The 24,662-nt window shown below is 43.4% G+C and overlaps 1 protein-coding gene across 1 annotated transcript in view; it reads right to left on the bottom strand.

Moving 5' to 3' along the window:
- Window positions 1-2,739: 2,739 nt before the first annotated feature.
- The window catches only part of aadat (aminoadipate aminotransferase), a 57,906-nt gene continuing 35,983 nt past the window's right edge, over window positions 2,740-24,662 (bottom strand). Inside the window, 6 exon segments of the mRNA XM_052019392.1 lie at window positions 2,740-2,838; window positions 4,453-4,554; window positions 8,101-8,207; window positions 15,800-15,864; window positions 17,533-17,594; window positions 20,586-20,682. Of these exon segments, the coding sequence (XP_051875352.1) occupies window positions 2,797-2,838; window positions 4,453-4,554; window positions 8,101-8,207; window positions 15,800-15,864; window positions 17,533-17,594; window positions 20,586-20,682 (475 nt within the window). The 3' untranslated portion in view covers window positions 2,740-2,796.

Here is a 24,662-nt window from a genome sequence, read left to right on the forward strand (position 1 = left end):
TTCACTCACTCACTCACCATAGAAAGCATTCTATCAGGATACATCACAGCTCAGTACAGCAACTGCTCTGCCCAAGACTGCAAGAAATTGCAGAGTTGTGAACGCAGCCCAGTCCATCGTGCAAACCAGCCTCCCCTTCACTGACTCCGTCTACACTCGGGGCAGCAGCCAAGGACCCCTCCCACCCTGGTTATTCTCTCTTCTCCCCTCTCCAGTTGGGCAGAAGATACAAGAGCTTGAGAGCATGTACCACCAGACTAGAAGACAACTTCAATCCTGCTGTTATCAGACTCCTGAAGGGACCTCTCATATGCTAAAAGATAAACTTGTGAACACGATATTCTGCATTCTGTTTTACGACCTTGATGTACTTGTGTACGGAATGATCTGTCTGGATGGCACACAAACGAGAGCTTTTCACTGTCTCTCTGTACATGTGACAATAATAAGACAATACCAACATACACACAGGCACAGGCATATTCATCGATCAGAGCTGTATATTTCAAATCCTGAATTTTCCAACTCCAGCCCCTCAATTTTGGAAAAAAGTTTCAGACATATCCAAGGATAAATTTTGAAGACTTTGGAGGCTTGCAGTAGTGATTTGCTAGAGTTAAATCATTATTTGCATTGGCATTTGTTATATTTAGCTCCATATCATGCACTCGAGTGCTATAAAAACATTAGTTGTGTACAAGATCATGACTGGTTCATACAGGAGTGAAAAACAGTTGAAAAATCATCCTCATAGCGGATGGTTTAAAGACCTGGGGACACTTTGTTAAAACCTGGCGAAAAGATTCAGGTTGATGTGAGGGAGCAGTTATAATCTGGAAATCCCCTTCTGTATGGGTGGTGAGATACAGTCAGTCAGGGCCTTTGTAACGGAGTTGGACAGGCACTTGGGAGAGAATAACTTACAGGGCCACAGGGAATGAGACTGACAGGACAGCTTTTTGGGAGCCAGTAAAGTCGAAGCTGCAACAATTTCTATGACAACTACCTGGGGGTTTTAGTTTGGAAAATTTTGATTTTGTCAGATTTCTAAATAAATTACTAATTCCTTGCCGATCATCTCACCTTCCTCTGCACTGCATTGAATAGCATTTCAGTAGTGATCTGAACCAAGCAAAATATCTTGTCCTCTTGAGACATGGTACTTTGGAGAATGTATGCCACTTGTGACATCAAACATTTCTTTTAATTCATTTAAGATCTCTTTATTAGTCACATGTACATCGAAACACACAGTGAAATGCATCTTTGCGTAGAGTGTTCTGGGGGCAGCCTGCAAGTGTCGCCACGCTTCCAGTGCCAACGTAGCATGCCCACAACTTCCTAACCCGTACATCTTTGGAATGTGGGAGGAAACCGGAGCACCCGGAGGAAACCCATGCAGACATGTGGGGAGAACGTACAAACTCCTTACAGACAGCAGCTGGAATTGAACCCGGGTTGCTGGCGCTGTAATAGCGTTACACTAACTGCTACACTCATGAACTGGGTGGCTTTCTGGGCCACTTCGGGGGGTAGGGAGTTATGAATCAATCATACTCCTGTTATCCCAGAGTCAAATGTGGACCAAACTTTTTTCCTTAAAGAGGAATGTGAACCATGCGAGATTTTCTGACAGTCTGCTAGCTTTACCGATACAAGCTTCAGATTGATTTGTTGTAACATACTCACCAGGGCCCACGGTGGGATTTGAATGTACCTCCCTGGCTCACAGTTCCGGGATAAGGCAGGCACAGTAGTGTAGCAGTTAGCGTAACACTATTACATCAATAACTGGGCCAGGCCTAGAGGACTTTTGTCGAGATCACGTTACCTCATTACTGGAGTGTTGCATTGGGCTATTTTCTTTGAAACAGAGGAGGCTGATTGAAGATCTAATTAGGCCGTATATGATTATGCGGACTCAGGTAGTTCCGTCTGAAACTAGGACATTGTCTCAGGATAAGAAGTCAGTTACTTAAGACAGAGATGAGGAGAAATTTCTTTGCTTTGGAATTCTTCATTTCAGCTTGTGTTGGGCGCTCCATTGTTGACTATATTCAAGGCTGAGATCAGATTGCAATGGGAAAGTGTCACTGGATAATCCGTGATATCGAGTAGCAGAGAAAACTCAAGGAGCGGAATATTTCTTATGACACAGGCCATTCATCCCATTGTTTCCCTGTAACCTACAGTCCCCCACGAGCCCATCACCCCTCCCACTGGTTCTCCTGCCACCCACCTACACTAAGGGCAAGTTACCATGCCCAGTTAACCTACTAACTTGCACGTGTTTGGGATGAAGGAGGGAAGTGGAGCATCCAGAGGAACGCAAACTCCACACGGACAGCACCAGAGCTCAGGATCAAACCCAAATCGCTGGAGCTGTATGGCAGTAGCATCAACTGCTGCACCAACCTCTCTGTTCACATTGAAAATGGCGCATCACACACTTCCAGTCTCTTCAGGGAATGAAGGGGCTACACCATGGTGTAAAGTGGTCCTGTAAGGGCAATGTTAAATAAAGAGAAAATTTTTTTTAACTGATATAATCCTCAAAATGATCAGATGAGTTGGTGTGGCCCAGATTTTCTAAAGGAAGTGGTGATCTTCATCTTTCCTTCCCTTGGAGAATGCCCAGAAGATAACTGGACATTCTTTTCTTTAGTAAAGCCGCCCTCATTTCTAGTTTAACTGTTAAACAAGATGATTCTACACACAACTAGAAAGAAAAAGGCGAGGTAATTTTTGATTTAATTTATTTCGGGCTAGATTGTGTATCGTGTCCACTAAGCAGCACTACACTGATTCTTTGATGAGTGTGGCTAGTCTTTGTAAACCCTGAAAGAATAAGAAAGATGTTAGTGAAGGACACTTGTCACATTATTTTAATGGGAAGGCAAACAACTGTACGAAAAGATCCAGCATTTATATTATCATCTAACTTTGCAAAGTCGTACGTAATGAGATATTTATTGAAGTAGATAATTGAAGTGTGGTAGGTAAACAGAATTCTATGTAATTCTGGTTGTCCCATTACAGGAAGGATGTGGAGGTTTTGGAAAGGGTGCAGAAGAGGTTTTCCAGGATGCTGCCTGGATTAAAGGGAGTGAGCAATGAGGGCAGATTGGATAAATTTGGGTTGCTTTCTCTGGAGCATCGGAGACCCATCGAGATTCCGACTGTCTATTGAAGCAGGGACAGTTAGAATCTTACTCCCAGGGTAGAATTATCAAGTACTAGAGAACATGCATTTAAGTGAGAGGGGGAAAGGCTAAAGGAGACGTGTGAGGCAAGATTTTTGTTTTACACTGGAATGCGCTGCCAGGGGTAGTGGTGGAAGCAGATACAATAGTGGCACTTAAGAGGCTTTTAGATAGACACATGAGTATACAGGAAATGGAGGAATATAGATCACATACAGGCAGAAGAGAGTTAATTTAATTTACCATCGTGTTCAGCGCAGACATCGTAGGCTGAAGGGCCTGTTCCTGTGTCGCATTGTTCTATGCTCTATTAACAGGTCAGCTATTCTGAGGAAGTGAGACCACCTCTCACCATTTCTACATTTCTTCCCGGTTAAGTAATGCCACAATTTTTGAAATTCCCACCCAGAATTTGAGGAGGGCAGGTTCCTCGAGGGTTGCATAGATGGAAGTGATTGCAGAGGTAGGAGGGACACGGATGTGGAGAGATTTTAAAGACAGAATATTCCATTTCTTTACCAGCAACCAATATATCAGCACAGAGATTCTTCATTACAACAGTTCTGATAATGGGATTTCGTTTTGAAACATTAACTCTTGTTTTTCTTTCCACAGATGCTGCCTGACTTGCTGAGTGTTTCCAGCATTTTCTGTTTTTATTTCAGTGCAGCTTCTGCAGTTTTTATTTTAGCCAGTGTGCCCTTATTGTATCCCCAGGATTTGCCTCCTCAGCCTTCTCTTTCCGAGAGAAAAGAGCCCCCATCTGTTTAATTTCTCTTGATACATTAACTGGAGACACAAGAGACTGCAGATGCTGGAATCTGGAGCAACACACAATCTGCTGGAGGAACTCAGCGGGTCGAGCAATATCTGTGGGAGGGGGGGGAAGGAATTGTCGATGTTTCAGGTCGAAACCCTGCAGCAGGACTGAGGTTCGGGAACTGACTTACTGGCTATCTCCCCTCTCCCCTCTCAGTCCTGATGCAGGGTTTTGACTCAAAACATCGACAATTCCTTTCCCCCCACAGATGCTGCTCGACCTGCTAAGTTCCTCCAGCACATTGTCTGTTGCACAAGAGACAGGTTGGGCAGCATCTGTTGGGAGGTGGGGGCAGGAATTGTCGATATTTTTGGTCAAAACCCTGCATCAGGTCAGGTCCTCCAGCAGATTGTTTGATATATTAACTTTCGAGTTCAGGTAACAACTTTGTAAGCACTTGTGGGATCAGTGAATGTTGGAGGCGTTTACCTGATCTATTTGTTCAGGGGTGGAAAGAGAAAAGGCAGCTCGCACGTACGCACATGGCACTGAACTATCGACCATGAAGGCTTGACCAGGAACAAACAGCACCTGAGAGGCAAATCAATGCAACACTTAAACAGGCATCAACTCCCAGTAACCAATTACTCTTTCTGCAGTAACAGTTTTAAACTTGTGTGAAAATATAATAAAATGGTAGATTGAAGGGAAAAGGTGACTTTGCAGAGCGATGGGTAAAGAAAAGTTTGCATTTATATAGCATGTTGCACATTTATTGCACATAGTAATTTCTGAGGTAGGGACATGCTCGGCACAGCTTTGTGGGCCAAAGGGCCTGAACTGTGCTGTAGGTTTTCTACGTTTCTATTCCTTTCAGAGCATCTCAGAGAGCCTTTCAGCTTGTGAGTGCACCAAGCTGTGACGAGATCTGGAGGTGGGTGGTCCTGGCAAAACCCAAACTGGGCTTTGTTATTTCTGAATACGTGCCAGTTCATAGCCCTGTTAAAGACCCTTTCCGTCATTATTTGATAATTAATCTTTTCGCAGCTACCATCGGGCAGGAGGTACAGAAGCCTCAAGACTCATACCACCAGGTTCAGGAACAGCTACTTCCCTTCAGCCATCCGGTTCTTGAACCAGCTGGCACAACCCTAATCACTACAGTATAGCAACACTATGACCACTCTGATCACTTTGCTCTAAAATGGACATTTTTTTGTTCTAATTGTGTCCTTTCTTGTAAAAAAAATTGTGTATAATTTATGTTTAATTCATGTTTTTGTTGTGAATGCTACTTGTATGATGCTCTGTGCCTGTGGTGCTACTGCAAGTAAGTTTTTCATTGCACCTGTGCACGCATGTACTTGTGCAGGTGACAATAAACTCGACTTTGATTTTTGACAGTAAACAGATTGGGAGGGGTCAATAATTAGCTGGAATGGATTTGTCCAGCTCTGGGTGTACAGCAAAATACTGGGACAATTTCCACACTGTCAGGACGATGCCTGTATCGTTACTGTAAGAGAGGCAGACCTGTGACTTGCTTTGCTCTGTTGAGGCAGTATCTTTGGGAAGAGGCGCACTTAACCCCTGATTGATCAGCATCGACCAAAACAAAATTCTATCTCACATGCTAGTGGGGAGGCCACGGGACCTTTAAAAAGAAGCTGAGAGGAAAAGCCCTTTACTGTCACAAAGATTAACTCAAGGGTAGTTTACATCATCTGTTTACTTTACAAAGACTGTGCAGTCTCACTGTCAATGGAATGGCCATGGAATAGGAACAACTGATCCAGGAGCTGATAAGATCAGAGCCCTTCCCTACCGCGACATCTCTCCAATGAAAACTGGTGATAATTGGGCATGGGAAGGATAGTAGTGTAGCGGTTAGCATAACGCTTTTACAGCGCCAGTGACCCGGGTTCAATCCTGGCCGCTGTCTGTAAGGAATTTGTACGTTCTCCCCCTGTCTGGGTAGGTTTCCTCCAGGTGCTCCGGTTTCATCCCACATTCCAAAAACGTACGGGTTAGGAAGTTGTGGGCATGCTATGTTGGCGCCAGAAGCGTGGTGACACTTACGGGCTGCCCCCAGAGCACTCTACGCAAAAAGATACATTTCACTGTGTGTTTTGATGTACATGTGACTAATAAAGATGTCTTATAATGACGGGTGGGGGGGGGGGGGGAGGTTTAGCTTCAATCAATTGCCACAGTTGTGATACTGCTGCATTATAAAGTAAAAGGTGGGGTTGGGGCAAACCTGGGCAGTTTTGCAGAGAAACTACGGACAGATCAGATCACCTGTACAGATGGGGTCCAACACCAGGGTGAGTTTTGTCTAGAATCAGAGATGGATCTAATTACATGGAAGCTGAAGTTAAGAGTTAAAAACTGTTTGAATACAGGTTGTTTGAGCACAGAAGCTGCAGCCATACATGGCTCTGTGTTTTGGAGTGTATCATTTCCAATCACATGTTTAGATAGAGTCATCAAGCAGGAAATGCCTTTCCATAGAACAATACAGCACGATACAGGCCCTTCGGCCCATCATGTTGTGCTGACCATGTCTCAGCTCACCACATCTGCCTCCGACATCATTCAGCCATATACACTAATCCCATTTTGCACCTCACGTCCCCACCACTCCGTTCCCTGGTTCTCCCACCGCCCATGCACTCAAGGGGCAATTCACGGTGGTCAACTAACCTACCAACTCACGTATCTTTGGGGGGGGGGGGGGTGGAGGGAACTGAAGCACCCGAAGGAAACCCACACGGTCATAGGGAGAACTTGCAAACTTCACACAGATGTCAGGTTTGAACCTGGGTCCCCAGAGCTGTGAGGCTGTAGCACTAACCACTGTGTCATTTCACAGAAGTCTTTTGTTGTTATTTGTATATCCTATGTTATATTGTTTATATTATTTTACATTATATTAGTGGAAACATAACTCAGCAAGCGTTACACACATTGTATTCAGGCATTTTGAGAAAGAACAGTTGTTTTAAACTTATTTTTACACAGAGAAGCCCTGTGTACTTTGCACCTTCATGGCTCTACTGCAGGACTCTGTTAGTGCTCCCACTCGATTGGTTTGGTTCTTAGTTTTGTGGTCTGCAAAGTATCAACCTGCCTCTGTACACCATCGAGGGTCTGTAGTGTAATGTAAAAGATGTCAAGAACTTTTCTCTCTGCTTAGAACAGTGATATATATTCTACTTAGTTTATTAACACTTTGTGATCTGTGCAACAAACATTGTTAAAAGCCACTGCTATGGTAATGGTTAATGTATGAAATAGCTTAATTAAAGCTTGTTTGTTAAAGTGATTTGTTGTGCAACAGCAATGATTTGTCAGATGACAGGAAGTTGTTTGATAACGTGTATAAAAGAAGATTTTCCACTGATGGAAAGGATTTCACCTTTGGACTAAGATTGTAAGTGGTGTTAAAAATAGGAAAGGCACTCTTAAATTTGTGGTTGCCCGGAGTCCAGTACGGCAGAAGGAATGAGGGAACGCTGCTATGCTTGGGAACTGTTTGTTTCTTGAATCAATTTAGTGGACTTTCCTTCTGCATTTCCTGTTGCAAGGAGTCCCCACTAGTAGTAGGGCTATAAGGGTTATCTTTAATAGGGCAAGTTGTTTCCTCCTTGTTACTAATTGCTTAATAAAACCATTTTTTAAAACATATTGATTAGTTCAGAAATGTAATGTAATAAACCAGTGTTTTGCAACAGGGTCTGGGTCACCTTCTTATGTCAACATAGATTAGTCTCATTAAAAAAAAATTAAGGAATTGAGTATAGAGAGAGGGCAGACTCAAGGGAAGTTGGGAGGGTGGAACGTGGAGAGGAGGAGACTGTGAAGAGTGGAGGTTGAAGGGGAGAAATGAAGGAGGAGGGTGGTGGTGATGGGGCGTAGGGTTAAGGAGCAGGGTGGGGGTGAAGATGGTGGGTTGTTAAGAACAGGGTGGGATGAAGATCGGGGTGAAGTGGGTAATTGGGGGTGAAGGAAAAAGGCAGAAGGTGAAGAGCAGGGGTGGTAAAGAAGGTGGGAGGTGAAGAGGGGGTGGAGACAAGGGGAGGGTAAAGAGCAGGGTGACAGGTGAAGAGTATCTGACCTCAGACAGGACATTACCTCCTTTTGCAGGGCTTTCTCCGAGATGAGTTGATAAGTGTCTGAGATTCCCTTTAGCTTCATCCAGTAGAACATACCAGCACTTGGAATATTCCATTCAACTAAATCTGCAAGGACGGTAAGAAGAATCGAGATCATCTCTGACCGTTTACCTTGGTGCCATTTCCCTGCACTATCCCCATATCCCTCGATTCCCTCAATAGCCATTAATCGATCAATCTATTTTGAATGAACTCAATGACTAAGCCTCCACATCACTCCAGGGTAAAGAATTCCAAAGGTTCACCATAACGAATGAAGAAATTTCTCCTCATCCCAGATCTAAAAGGCCTATTGCGTATTCTGAGACTGTAATCCCTGATTCTAGGCTCCTGAGACAGGGGAGACATCCTCCCTGCATCCAATCTATCTGATCCTGCGGGAATTTTGCAAGTATCAATGTGACTGCCTCTCATTCTTCTAAAATCTGGAGAACACAGACCTGGTCTTCTCAATCTCCCCTCATAAGGCAAACTCATGATCCCAGGGAACTGCCTAGCAAACCCAGTTAAACAGCCCACACCTTCCTTTCCATATAACTACATCAATGGATTCTTCTCTTTCTCATGTGTTTTAATTTCTACTTGAACGTCTTTGTATTATTTGATTTGCATCAACTACTCCCGGTGGTTATGAGTCGTACGTTCCACTCACTCTCTTGATTTAGAAGAAATGTCAAAACACAGCCCCTCTTGCACTGCCAAGTCTCCATACAAGATCCCTTAGCACTGCGAGGAGAACGTGGAAGCTCATCTTCTACAATGACCCTTGTTTTGCACTCAATAGGACCAGTGATTATGATTATTTTATTGCTGTCTGCGTGACTTGTGAAAATACTTTCAGAGGTAGTCACTGTCCCGTTTAGGAGATGAGGAAGCCAATCTGGATAGAGCAGGAACTGCAAACAGTAATTAGCTAAATGGTCAGGCTGTCTAGTTGAGTCACACGAGACTGCAGATGCTGGAAGCTGGAGCAACACATAATCTGCTGGAGGAACTCAGTGGGTCATGATGCTGCTCGACCTGCTGATTTCCTCCAGCAGTTTGTTTATTGCTTTATCTAATTGAGTGATGTTGGTTGAGGGACTAATATTATAGAACAGTACAGCACAGGAACAGGCCCTTTGGCCCACAATGATGTGCACTGAACACGATGCCAAGTTAAACTAAATCTCTTCTTTCTGCACATGGTCCCCATCCCTCCATACCCTGTATATTCATGTTTCTATCTAATTAATTGGCTTATTATTGACACGTACTGAGGTGCAGTGAAAATATTGTTTTGCATGCCATTCATACAGATCATTTCATCACATCAGTGCATCAAGGTAGCACAAGGGAAAAGCAATAGGTGAATGCGGAATAAAGTGATACAGTTACAGAGAAAATAAGGTGCAAGGCCACGACAAGGCAGATTGTGAGGTCAAGAGTCCATCTTAACATCCAATAGTCTTATAACAGTGATACATAAGCTGTCCACATAGGGCAGGCACGGTAGTGTAGCGGTTAGTGTGACACTTTACAGCGCCAGCGACCCGGGTTCAATTCTGGCCAATGTCTGTAAGGAGTTTGTACGTTCTCCCTGTGTCTATGTGGTTTTCCTCCGGGTGCTCCGGTTTCCTCCCACATTCCAAAGGCGTATGGGTTAGGAAGTTGTGGCCGTGCTATGTTGGCACCGGAAGTGTGGCGACACTTGCGGGCTGCCCCCAGAACACCCTACATAAAAGATGCATTTCACTGTGTGTTTCGATGTACATGTGAGTAATAAAGATATCTTATCTCAATCTTATCCTTGAGCCTGGTGGTATGTACTTTCAGGCCTTTGTACCTTCTGCCTGATGAGAGGGGGGGAGAAGAGAGAATGTCCAGTTTGGTGGGGGGGGGGCATCTTTGATTATGCTGTTTATGCCTCTTAAATGCCACTATCATATCTACTTTCACCACTCCCCCGGCAGCCCATTTCCAGGCACCTACCACTCTCTGAGTGATAACTTCCTCTTCTCTGTTCAATCTTTTGCACCCACAGAGAGCAGGCAGGATCTTAATTTAACCTCTCAGTTAGAAGACACCAGCTCCAGCAATGGTGCGCTCAGTCATTATTGCACTGTGCCAGTCCAGCTTGGTGTTTCTGCTCAACCTTCTGCAACAGGATTTAAGCCCACAACCCTTGGACTCACCCACTGAGGTACGACACTAGCATGCGTTTGTGTGGACATTGGCTGCTGATTATGCAATGATGAACTGTACTTGAAAAGTGCACCATTAGTTGAGTGAATGTGAGGAGATATCTTTATTAGTCACATGTACATCGAAACACACAGTGAAATACATCTTCTGCGTAGAGTGTTCTGGGGGCAGCCTGCAAGTGTTGCCACGCTTCTGGCGCCAACATAGCACGCCCACAACTTCCTAACCTGTACGTCTTTGGAATGTGGGAGGAAACCGGAGCACCCAGAGGAAACCCACACAGTCAGGCGGAGAACGTACAAAATCCTTACAGATAGTGGCCGGAATTAAACCCGGGACGCTGGCGCTGTAATAGCGTTACGCTACCCGTTACACTACCGTGCCGAGACAGGCACTCATGTGGACCTGTTAAGACTGAAAGATTCACTCCTGCACTGCAGAATCTGTGTGATTAGAGTCATACAGCCCAGAAACAGGACCTTCAGCACAACTGGTCTATGCTAATCAAGATCCCAATCCAACCTAGTCCCATTTGCCAGCATTTGGCCCATATCCTTCTAACCCTTTCCAATCCATCTAACTGTCCAACTGTCTTTTAAAAGTTGTTATTGTACCTGTCTCAACCACTTCCTCTGGCAGCTCATTCTACATAGATACCACCCTCTGTGTAAAAAAAAATGTTGCCCCTCAAGTTCCTACTAAATCTTTCCCCTCTCACTTTAAAACTATGCCCTGAAGTTCTTGATTCCCCAACCCTGGGAAAAAGACTAAGTGCATTCACCCTATCTATGCCCCTCATGGTTTCATACGCCTTTGTAAGACCACTTCTCAGCCTCCTCGATCTAAGGAATAAAGTCCTAGCCTGTCTAACCTCTCCTTATAACTCAGTCCCTCAAAAGTCCTGGCAACACACTCATAAATCTTTTCTGCACTCTTTCCAGTTTAATGACATCTTCCTATAGCAGGGCGACCAGAACTGAACACAATACTTCAAATGTGGCCCCACCAGCGTCCTGTACAACCACACCGTGACCTCCCAAATTTTACACTCAATTATGAGTATAAAATGATTCTATGTCCATCATAAGTTCATCGTTCTGGGTACTTGCTTGTGCCTGATAGGATAACCAGCCTTATGGTGTGTACAAACTTTGTCCAATCAGCAGCCTGTTTTCTCTTTAGATGACGATGAAGGTTAAGTTTCCGTTATATAGGGGAACTAGTGAGAACATTGTGTACAGAATTGGTCTGTCTATTTAAGGAAGGATGATGCAGTGTTGTAAGGAGTTCAGGGAAGCTTTATTAGACCAATGCCTGGAATAAATGGGTTAGGTTGCCTTGTATTTTCTGGAGTTTGGCAGTGTGGGGGGACTTGAATGAGACACGTAACACCCTCTGGGACTTAGACAGGAGTGGCATGGAGAGAATATTTCCTCTTATAGGAGAATCTATGACCAGAGCTCACAATTTAAAGATAAAGGGTCACTCACTTACGATAGAGATGAAGTGCTTTCTTTCCCCTCTTTCTCAGAGGGAAGGGGATGTTATTAAGGCAGAGGTAGACAGGTTCTCAACTGGCAAGAGAGAGAAAGGTACTTGGTAGGGATGCAGATTTAGGACTGAAATCAGATCAGCTCTGATCTTATTAAATGGCAGTCTTTCCTCCCACATTCCAAAGACGTACGGGTTAGTAGCTGTGGGCATGCTACGTTGGTGCCGGAAGCGTGGCGACACTTGCAGGCTGACACCAGAACACTCTACGCAAAAGATGCATTTCACTGTGTGTCTCGATGTGCATGCGACTAATAAAGAAATCTTATCTTAACAGGCTTGAGGAGCTAAGTGGTCTCCTCCTGTTCCTAATTTGTACGTCCATGTTTTTATTTCACCTTTATTTTCTGAGGAGGAATATTCCAAATTGGCCATTTAACAACAGCAGACTAACTCGCAAAGGGATTACAACAGTCTATGAAATGTGAAAATAAGCAGCAATCAAAACATAAATTGTCTGTCATTTAACAAAGTACTTCCAAGGAATTTGAAGCACTCCTCTTTACACCAGTGTGATCTCTAGTCTTTGGAAATGGGGAACATTGGGAATTGATGGCCAGACAACCCTGAAGTGAATTTACAGGTGAAAAGCCAACACACACATTTCCAGGTCAGTAGATTAAACAGAACAAACCACCAGGGAGCCCAAATACAGTTGCAACATCTTTTCTATAAATGATAACGTCAGGGATTGATGGTATATCAGCAGGAATGTTGTCAAATTGTATCTGCCCATTTGGATTCCCCATTGCAACTGAAAGCCAAAGTCAATTTCGTTGGAGTAAAGGGAATATTAGTCAGTTAAAGCATGCGAGTTGCGAATGATGTGAGTTTGATCTATATAAAGAAAGGATTTGAAGCATATCGCATGGCACTTGTTTCTAGGAAGTGCAAAAGCTTGTTAATCCCACTAAAATACTTTTAGGTGGAACAACTGTACTGAATTAGGAACTGAGGCAGCCAAGCTGCAGGCAGCAGATAAATGACTGGGTCACCTGGAGCGATGGGGTCTAGTTGAGGGATTAATAATGACCAGAGATAAATCGTTCTCTTTTTTGAAATGTGCTAGTCATAAAGCACAGAACCAGGCTCTTCAGCCCAACTGGTCCATGCCGACCAAGATTCCCATCTAAGCTAGTTCCACTTGTCCGTGTTTTGCCCATATCCCTCTCCACCTTTCCTATCCATGTACCCGTCCAAGTGCCTTTTGAATATTAGTGTACCTGCCTCAACCACTTCCTCTGGCAGCTCGTTCTATATACTGACCACTCTCTGGGTGAAAAAGTTACCCCTCAGGTTCCTATTAAATCTTTCCTTTCTCACCTTAAACCTCTGCCTTCTAATTCTTGATTCCCCAACCCTGGGAAAGAGACTGTGTGCATTCACCCTGTCTATGCCCCTCATGATTTTATATACCTCTATAAGATCACCCCTCATTCTTCTACACTCCAATGAATAAAGTCCCAACCTGCTGAACCTCTCTCCATAACTCCTTCCCTCAAGTCCTGGCAACATCCTCGTAAATCTCCCCTGCACTCTTCCCAACTTAATGGCATCTTTCCTATAGCAGGGTGACCAAAACTGAACACAATATTCCGAATGCAGCCTCACCAACATCTTGTACAACTGCAACGTAACATCCCAACTTCTATACTGGCCAGCGTGCCGAAAGCTTTCTTCACCACCCTGACTCCACTTTCAGGTAACCATGTACTTGTACTCCTAGGTCTCTCTGTTCTGCAACAATTCTCAGGACCCTACTGTTCACTGTGAAAGTCCTACCCTCCTTTGTCTTCCCAATATGCAACACCTCGCACTTATCCACGTCCTTCAATCTTTTTCACCTTTAAAGAGCAGACTGGATTTTAGTTTAACTGGAAGACAACAGCTCCTGAGTCAGTGACGTGCCTGGCTGGTTTTTATACTCAAGTCTTTGCAGCAGGGTTTGAACCCACAGCCTTCAGACTCAGAAGTATAACCAACCGAGCTACGACACTAGCACATGTGACTCAGAAGAACGGAGACAGAAGAGGCTGCAGATGCTGGAATCTGGAGCAACAAACAATCTGCTGGAGGAACTCCGTGGGTTGAGCAGCATCTGTTGTCTGGGGGGGGGGGGGGGGGAGAAGAGGAATGGTCGAGATTTCGGGTCGAAACTCTTCACCAGCCTGCAACTCCCCTTCTCCTCTCTATACTGGCCATCTCGCCTCTCCACTCTCAGTCCCAAAACGTCGACAACTTCTTTCCTCCCACAGATGCTGCTCAACCCACTCGAGTTCCTCCAGCAGATGGTTTGTTGGCTCAGAAGAACCTCTGTCTGAATTCAGCCCATGTAGTCCCTATTAGGGGTGGATGGTTGAACCTTTCTCCGGTGGCGAGAGGAAATGTTTTTATATAGTCAATCAAGGGATGTGGACTTCACAGGCTGAGCCAGCATTTAATTGCCCATCCCTAGTTACCCTTGAGAAGATGGTGGTGAGCTGCTTTCTTAAACTGCTGTAGTCCTTGAGGTGTGGGTGTACCCACAATGAGCTCCAGGATTTTGACCCAGTGATGGAGAAGGAACGGCGATATATTTCCAAGTCAGGATGGTGTGGGGCTTAGAGGGCAACTTCTGGGTGATGGTGTTCCCCAGGCTTTTGCTGCCCTTGTCCTTCTAGCTGGTAGAGGTGGTGGGTTTGGAAGCTGCTGTCTAAGAAGTCTTGGTGAGTTGCTGCAGTACATCCATAACTATTGGAAAAGCTGAGGATAGCTGACACTGCAAAAGCTTAGCCTGGGCTAAATAATGTCTTTGAGACACAATAACTTGTTTTTAACAAATGACTTTCTGCAGCCAGGAAAGAGGCTGAGGAGCGACCTGATAGAAGTTTATAAAATTATGAGGGGCGTAGATAGGCTAGACAGAGTCTTTTCTTAGCGTAGAAATGTCAAATACTAGAGGGCGTAGCCTTGAGAGGGAAAAAAGTGCATGGAGCTCCGAATTCAATTTCTTTCTTTGAAGTTTATTTGTTTGATTCACATTTCCACCTTAAAGGAGTGTAATGAAACAAGAACACAAGAAAATAGGAGCTGGAGTAGATTACCAGCCCCCCTCAAGCCCGCTCCACCATTGAATATCATCTTGGCTGATCTGTGCTGGCCTCAACTCCTCTTCTGTGCCAGTTCCCTCAATTCCTCAATCTTTCACATATTTATCTCATCCTTAAATATTTCCAATGAACTGGCCTCCCTCACCCGCTGCTGCAGAGAATTCCAGTGATTTACTATCCTTTGACAAAAGGAATTCCCATACACCCCAGTTTTAAGTGACTGGGGCCTTGTTTTGTGACTATGTCCCCTCATTGGACACTCTCCCCATTAGAACATAGCACAGGAATAGGCCCCTTAGCCCACGATATCTGTGCCAACCAAGATACCAATTTAAACTGATCCCATCTGCCTGCACACAGTCTGTGTCCCTCCATTCCCTGCCTGTTCTGAATACCTCTTAAACCTTGCTATCGTGTCTGCTTTCACCGCCTTCCCTGCAGAGTGTTCCAGGCAGCTACCACCCTCTGTGTAGAAAAAAACTTCCCTTGTAAATCTCCGTTTAAACTTTTGCCCTCTCACTTTAAAGCTATGCCCTCTAGTATTTGACATCTCCACCCTGGGGAAAAGAGTCTATCTACCCTGTCTATGACTCTCATGCTTCTATCAGGTCAAATCTCAGCCTCCAACGCTCCAGAGAAAACAGTCCAAATTTGTCCAACCTCTCCTTAAAGCTAATACTCTCCAACCCATCCTGGTAAATCTCTTCCGCATCCTCTCCAAAGCCTCCATATCCTTAATGTGGTGGCCAGAACTGCGCACAATACTCCAAATGTGGCCCAAGCAAAGTTTTATTCTCGGTGTTCATGCTAGCTTGTGGAGCTTGTAGACCCTACCTTTCAGCCACCTTTCAGCAGACAATTGCATTGCATCCCTCTGCTTGCTGTAGAACTTGATCACTCTATTGTGAAAAGAATGGACAAAAGGACAGTTCAAAATCAGTCACCAGTGCAGTAATATGTTTTATGAAAAATCTACAGAAAATTCTTTTAAGTTCACTCAAAACTAACATCTTCTGTGACATGCTCTAGTTACTCATCTGCGAAATGTAGCTCCTGTTGCAATTGCATTGAGAAAATTCGGCACTAGCCATTCGTCATGGGATCCCTTGTGTCAGACTGACAACTCGTAATGCAGTGCAAGTTTGAAGAGGTTTATTGTCGGGGTCTATGCAGTTAGAATTTGGGACTATCTCAATTCCCTCAGGACATTTGTGTGAAGGGAGAAGGGGATCGAAGAGAGAGCAAGAATGTGAAAGAATGAGGGAGAAGAGAAAACAAGGATGAAAGAAAGGAGTCACAAGAGACTGCAGATGCTGGGATCTGGAGTAACACACACAAAACACTGGAGGAGCTCAGCGGGTCAGGCAGCGTCTATAGAGGGAAGTGGACAGTCGACGTTTCGGGACGAGACTCCGCATCTGGAATGAAAGATAGGTTGGGAGATGAAGAGGAAGGAAATAAAATGAGAAAGAATGTAAAGGAGAGAGAGGAAATGGTAGAGTGACAAAAGGGGAAAAATTAATTAACCAGTTAGGTGTTTTTGTTTAAGTCCATTTAGTAATTTCATGGTCACCATTACCAAAGTAGGACTCTGATTTAACTCCAGATTAAGTTCCCCAAGCTGCTGTGGTGGGATTTGAATTCCTCTCTCCCGAGCTCACTAATCCAGGCCTCAAGATAACTAATACAGTAAAGTAACCACAGTCTTTCATAAATTATAGCAGTGGTTTCAGTTCAAAAGAGTGATCTACTTAACATAAAAGTACTTTGCGATGTCCAGGAATCAAGAAAGTCGCCAGAGAAATGCAAGGATACAAACAGATCGACAGATACACACACATTTTTGAAATGCCTGGCAAGTCTGCCCCCTCTGGGTTCTCTGCTCCCAGGGCACTGGGGTACAGTCAGTATTGTCTGCCTCCTGTTGGTGTAGCCCCACCTGAACGCTGCAATAATTGGATCCAACCAAGAAGCAGAAAAAGGACTGTGTTATCGTATTGTGGGCGAGGTTTCCAAGGTTACATGACTGGTGGAGTATCCCAGATGGACTGAATGTCCTCTCCCCAGGTTCAATGTCACTGTAATACATTCGTGACACCTTAGACTACATTCGGAGGTAATTTGGCCCATGACATCTGTGGTGGCCAATCCCTTGATATTTCATTGTAATTAAACAAATCTTTCCTCAATGAACCTCTCTTAGATACTCCACATCAGTGCTACTCAGATTATAATGAATCAACCATACTCCAAAATGTCTCGTAATCAGCTCTCTGACTGTACCTTTGGTTTTATTATTCAAGTTTTATCCCAATTTCCTTGTAAAACTAATGTCCTTGAGGAAAGAAAATCTAATGTTCTTACCTGGTCTAGCCTATCTGCCCACTAATCTAGTTAGCTATTAACTGGCCCCTCAGATCGAATGTGGACTATAAAATCTCCATTACCAACAATTTTCAAGTCCTGTAAGTGTATAAATAATTAATTAAAAGCCTCTGACTGACTCACTGCTCCAATCCCATTTCTTGGGGGAGACGAGGAGGTAGATGTTACGATACAATCTTTACCTGTCAACATGCTCCAGGAAGCCACTCTGTCCCCACTGTTGAAGGAGCTGGACAACTAGGAGCTACAATAGAACATATATTAATTTTCACAGCAGGTAATACCAACAGTTGAAAGGGTTTCTCTGTGCAACATTAGGTGATGTAATATTCGGTTGTGAATCCCATGGGAATGGATGGGTTGGAGATTTTCGAATATTACAGTCCATTTCCTATAAGTGTGCTAATCAATTACTTTTTACAGTGATTGTGACAAGAATCTTCTAAATTCTACACATTGGAAATGTGTTCATTCCAATTAGTCAAGAATCAGCACAAATGTTTAGCTGGAAAAATGTGATGGAGAAAATACTTCAAGAATTTAATTATTTTCCATAAAAATTTGGTGTATAAGTTGACATTTGGGGTTTTTGGAAGGGGCTAAAGCATAAAGTGAGGTGACTTATACAGAAGTGCAACTTATGCTCCATTTGATCATTGATAAAATTAAGTATAGCACAGTGAAAAACTTATCTTGCATACTGTACGATCGGTATGCAAGACAAGTTTTTCACTGTACCTTGGTACAAGTGACAATAACAATACCAATATCAATTCATGGATCATCTTGTGTTTGTTCACATTTTATACAATTTATCTTGATGCACAGAATTTGTAAAAACATAACACAGTACGTTGTTAATTGAATAGGGTTGTCAAATTTAGAATTGATGTTTTATCGTTTATTAACCTGCAGCTTTTGGAGAAAAGTGAAGTACCCTTTAAACATACAACAGACATTCTCCTAAGATTTAAGTTCCCAAGAGGGGAAGCGACGATAATTGCTACAAAGACATGTTCTATTTGTGCAGTTGGATATGCAGCCTGTCAAGAGAGATGATATATTCATGATGATTGATTATTCACTTAACCAGTAAATGAAACAATCGAGCATTTAAATCAATTGATTATTTATTTGGCCAATTTGCTTATGACAACTCTAATCTACATGGTAAGAAAACAGTCAGAGAAACTGATTTATCTCTTGAGGCAATTGATTATTTGTTCTTTTGCACCTCCAGCGTTGCTAAGGTTATCAAGGCTTTTTATTCAAGTCTATTCACCAAGGTTCAAACACTGTTATTCCATTTATTTTATAGCAAAGCCTGAGATGGTTTTGACAGGAATATTCTTAGCAAACAACATGTACCTCAATCCACATAAGGAGATATTAGGGCAGATGATCAAGAGTTTGGTCAGGATGGGAGGTTTTAAGGTGGGGAAATAGAAGGGCAGAAGAGAAGATCTTTAGGAATTATGGAGTCTTGGCAGCTGAAGGCACATCCGTCAATGATGAGGAGATTAAATTTCAGAAATTACAAGAGTGAGGACTGGAGAAGACTCCAAGATCTTTGAGCTGGGAGGAAGGAGAGACTGGAGCAGTTTGAAAACGAGTCTTAACGCTGATGTACAATATTTCCATACCTGTGTCACAAGTACAGTGCAATGCACTACCATGTGCTCATATATTGTTAGAACGCATTGAAGTTCAAGTCCTGATCAATATACCCAAGAAAAGTAAATGGTTGTTGAATTCGGGAGGGGTGATGAATACAAGGGAGATTCGCTGCTTAATCAATAAAATATATTTAGTGGAAAGTCAAAAGAAATTGTTCAGGACCCATAACAAGATCTTCCAATATAGCGAGATTGCCCACGTTTACCAACTAGTCACACAGCACAGAAACAGTCCTTCCATCTGCGTTGAACATCAATCATCCATTTGCACTAATCATACACTCATCCCATTAAGTGGATCTGAAAGCTTATTTAAACATAGAATATCTTAATCCATCTTGGTTGATTGATCTGCAAAGAACCGAAACTGTACCTCATTACACCATCTAGGAAGTATCTTTAAATGATTCATGTTTTTATTGCCTCTGCCAACTCCTATTGGGAGCTGGGCATTTGGCATGTTAATCAGGTGGGGAGGGCGTGGGTGACATGACAGAACAGAGACCTAATCTTAAATTTGAACCAGGGTATTCAATGCTGATATGGGGCCATACTTCCTTACATAAAGGGTAGTGGAGATATCCATTCCCCAAAAAACTCAGGGTGGAGTCAACTGATATTGGTATATTATTGTCACTTGTACCGAGGTACAGTGAAAAACTTGTCTTGCAAACCGTTTGTACAGATCAATTCATTACACAGTGCATTGAGATAGTACAGGGTAAAAACAATAACAGAATACAGAGTGAAGTGTCACAGCTACAGGGAAGTGCATTGCAGGTAGGCAATAAGGTGCAAGGTCATAACAAGGTAGATCATGAAATTGAAAACGTGTGACTGAGATTTTTATAAGGCAATGGTGTGAAGCGATATGGAATCAAGGTGGGAAAATGGAGTTAAGATATAGATCAGCTACGACTTAGCTGAATGATGGAACAGTTAAGAAGAGTTGGATGTGCTCCTCTTGATTATACACCAATTCCTGCAATTATTGTAGTCCATTATCAAAGCCATTCGAAACTCTTTAGGTGAATGAACGTATGGCAGTTCTGATGAAGGTCTCCGACCCAAAACATTAACTGTTTCTCTTTCCAGAGATGCTGCCTGACCAGACTGTTTCCAGCATCTCCTGTTTACCTCCCATGTCGTAATATTGCTCTATTGCCAATGTTAGACTCCTAAAGTTACAATCATCCTATTTGGGATTATCCCATGGCAGGGAGAAGGGCAGGGAGAATGGTGCTGGCAAAAGTCACATCATCCCCCGTGGTTCCAACTTGATGGTCTTTTCCCTGACCTACTAAGGTATGGCTTACAATACATTCACTAACATTGCTGCATGAAACAATTACTCTTCTACCAAAGCTGTCAACACACTTTAAGAAAAAACAGTTAGTGTCTTTATTAAAAAGAGAGAAATTTCACCTAAAAGTGCTAGTGATCAATACTATAGCACTTTTCAACCCATGTTATGCAAAAATTGATTACAAATGTCAAACAGTTGGTTTTGAGCTGATGGCAACAGTTAAAATTTCACTTGGATCTTACATTGATCTTACCTGTGTGAACGTGCTGGTGTGCAATGTGGAGGACTGGATGTGCAGGATGATTCGACTGATGAGTGGCTTGGGACCAGTAAGGAATCCTATCCGCAGCCTGTTAAAACACAATGTACTGGTATTGGTTTATTATTGTCACATGTACCGAGATACAGTGAAAAACTTTTGTTGGTGTGCCATCTGGTTAGATCATCCCAAACGTAATTACATCGAGGTAGTAAAAAGAAATAAAGACTCTTGGATGGACTTCTTGTACGATAAAGGTGAACTCTCGACCTCACAATCTACCTTGTCATGGCCCTTGCACCTTACTGTCTGCCTGCACTGCACTTTCTCTGTAACTGTGACACTTTATTCTGCATTCTGTTATTGCTTTTCCCTTTGTACTACCTCAATGTACTTATGTTTTGAAATGATCTGTATGGATGGCATGCAAAACAAAGTGTTTCACTATATCTCAGTACTTGTGACAATAATAAACCAATTACCAAAATGCAGAATATAGTGTTGAAGCGGCAGAGAGCTGTGGACACAGCTCAGCACATCACGGAAACCAGCTTCCCCTCCATGCACCGTGTCTACACTTCTCGCTGCCTCGGTAAAGCAGCCAACATAATCAAAGATCCCACTCACCCCGGACATTCTCTCTTCTCCCCCTCCTATCGGGCAGAAGATACAAAAGCCTGAAAGAACGTACCACCAGGCTCAAGGACAGCTTCTATCCTGCTGTTATAAGACTAATGAATGGTCCGCTAGTAAGATAAGATGAGCTCTTGGACCTCACAATCTTCCTCGTTATGGCCTTGCACCTTGCCTGCACTGCACTTCCTTTGTAACTGTAACACTTTATTCTGTATTCTGTCATTGTTTTACCTTGTACTACCTCAATGCACTGTTGTAATGAAACAATCTGTATGGATGTCATGCAAAATAAAGTTTTTCACTGTACCTTGTTATGTGTTACAAAAATAAATCAATTCCAATCCCAGCTACAGAGAAAGTGCAGTGCAGGTTAACAAATAAAGTGCAAGGGCCACAACAAGACAGATCGGGAGATCAAGAGTTCATCTTTAGCATATGAGAGCTCCGTTCAAAAGTTCAATTACAGTGGGATAGAAGCTGTCCTTTGAGTCTGGTGGGGCAGGCAATGTAATATCAGATATAAAAACATAATAGTGGAAACAGTCAGCAGGCTAGGCAGATCTGTGGAAAGAGAAACAGTTAATGTTGAAGGCCCTTCACTGGAATTGGGTAGGAGAGAAATCATGTTGGTTTTAAGTTGCAAAGCGGGTGGGGGAGAGGTAGAGACGGCAAATCTCTGATAGGGCAAAGCCAGGGTTGTGCAGGTGATCCCATTGTTTGTGAAGCCCTCTGGCTAACAAATTGATGAGGAAAGTTAGAACAGGAGAAAACAAAGGGACCATAAAGGCTGTGAAATGCAGGTTATAGTTGTTGCTGATACCTCACACCAGTAGGAGAATGCTGGAAATGCCCACTGGATCTGAGATAGATAAAGACCTCAACCATCATGCTGGGCATGGAATACATTAAGACGGTGACATAAAGGGATGAAGTGAGACCTCAGCTGAGGGACAGAGGTGGGATTAGATGCCTCAAATATTTGTTGTCCATTTTTAATTTTTTTGAAAGAGGAAGGGAAGATTTCACTTTCCATATCAAGCAGCTAAATGAGTACGACTTTATCTCTTCATCAAGAACGGCACACAATAAACTCATTTAGTTCTTCTCCAAAATTACTCTTCCTCAAAGTAATTAAGCTGGGACTCGAGGGAGGTTGAGCAGGCTAGGACTTTATTCCTTGGAGCTTAGGAGACTGAGGGGTGACCTTATAGTGGTGTTTTAAATCATGAGGGACATAGATAGGGTGAACGCACAAAGTCTTTTTCCCCAGGGTTGGGGAATCAAGAGGGCATCGGTTTAAGGCAAGAGGGGAGAGATTTAAAAGGAAACTGAGGGGCAACTTTTTCACCCAGGGAGTGATCAGTATATGGAATGAGCTGCCAGAGGAGGTGGTGGAAGCAGGTAAGTTAACAACATTTAAAAGGTACTTGGACAGGTACATGGATCAGATAGGTTTAGAGGGATATGGACCAAATGCAGGAAAATGGGATGAGCTTAGATGGGTAACGTGGTCGGCATGGACTAGTTGGGCCGAGGGGCCTGTTTCCGTGTTAAACAACTCTAATCTTTCCTACCTGACAATATATCATTGCCCCATCCTTTTGTTGTCTGTTTTATCTCTAACTTTCTCCAAGGAAGAGGCAAGTGGTTCACTGTTGCTGCCTAACCTGACGAGCATTTCATAGCACAGAGAAAACCTACAGCACAATACAGGCCCTTCGGCCTACAAAGTTGTGCTGAACATGTCCCTGCCTTAGAAATTACTAGGCTTACCCATAGCCCTCTATTTCTCTAAGCTCCATGTACCTATCCAAAAGTCTCTTAAATGACCCTATTGTATCTGCCTCCACCACCGTTGCCGGCAGCCCATTCCACGCACTTACCACTCTCTTGAGTAAAAAACTTACCCCTGACATCTCCTCTATACCTACTCCCCAGCACCTTAAACCTGTGTCCTCTTGTGACAACCATTTCAGCCCTGGAAAAAAGCCTCCGACTATCCACACGATCAATGCCTCTTATCTTATACACCTCTATCAGGTCACCTCTCATCCTCCATCACTCCAAGGAGAAAAGTCCGAGTTCACTCAACCTGTTTTCATAAGGCATGCTCCCCAATCCAGGCAACATCCTTGTAAATCTCTTCTGCACACTTTCTATGGCTTCCACATCCTTCCTGTAGTGAGGTGACCAGAACTGAGCACAGTACTCCAAGTGGGGTCTGACCAGGGTCCTACATAGCTGCAACATTACCTCTCAGCTCCTAATTTCAATTCCACGATTGATGAAGGACAATACACCGTATGTATTCTTAACTACAGAGTCAACCTGTGCAGCTGCTTTGAGTGTCAATTTGCATAATTTTGTTTTTATTACAAACTTCACTAAATGGATATTAGGATGATTATTCAAAGCGGAGTTCACATTCTTTTCCAACAGCATCTCCCACACACACCATTGTTCTTTCAAAACAGTTAAAGCTGGATCGATAGCAGAGTCCTGATCCTCTGTCCAGCACTGACTGGGAAACACAAAATGTTAGGGAGCCTTTATTATCTAACAGCATCACTGCTTCTGTGATGTCTTCCATGCTCCTTAACAGTGGCTCCTTTCCACCATAGTTGACGAGGTTCTCAACTGCATGCTATCTGTATCTCTGCTCCAAACCCCTCTCCTCCCAATCAGAGCCAGTATAGTATTCTTCTTATCTTTGCCTTCAACCATTTCAGGCTCCATATTCAACAGATTATCCTCCGTAATTCCTGCCACAATCAATGTGGTGCCACCACTGGACGCACCCAGAGGGGATTGTTCCTTGGTTCCTTCTTCCATCTCCGCCAACACTCATCCTGGCCAAGCCCTGCACTTCCCTCAGTTACGGCGTCAGCGATATGTTGAGTGTTTCTGTCTCCACTGCTCTCTCAGGCAGTGTTTCAGGACCCAATACTGCACATAGATCATAGAACAGGCGCTTCGAGTGCGGAAACGTATTTCCTAAAATTCTCTCTGGTCATTTTGACAATTTTGAACCCATAAATGAGATGAGGAGGCAGTTCAAAGTCAACCACATGGATGGGTCTGTGGTCACATATAGGCCAGACTGGGTGAGCACAGTGAACTGCCTTCTCCAGGCAATCGGGAACCAGAAGGGGGTCTATGACAATCCAGTAGCTTTGTGGTTTCCATTATCGAGACTAGCTTATTTTTTAAACTCCAAATTTATTTTATTACTTGAATTGGAATTTAAATTCCCAGGCTACTTGTGGTGGGAATCAAACTTGCATTGCTGGTTCTAGGCCCAGAACTCAGGCAGTTAGACTCTGGCTGTTAGGGTAATACCTTAACCATAATGCTACCATTCCCCAAGCGACTCTTCTGTAAATTACATTAAAAGTATGTACTCGTTGTTGCTCTGCTAAGGGAAATGGATCCTTT

Source organism: Pristis pectinata, chromosome 7 (assembly GCF_009764475.1).
Source record: "Pristis pectinata isolate sPriPec2 chromosome 7, sPriPec2.1.pri, whole genome shotgun sequence".
Taxonomy (NCBI): Eukaryota; Metazoa; Chordata; class Chondrichthyes; order Rhinopristiformes; family Pristidae; genus Pristis; species Pristis pectinata.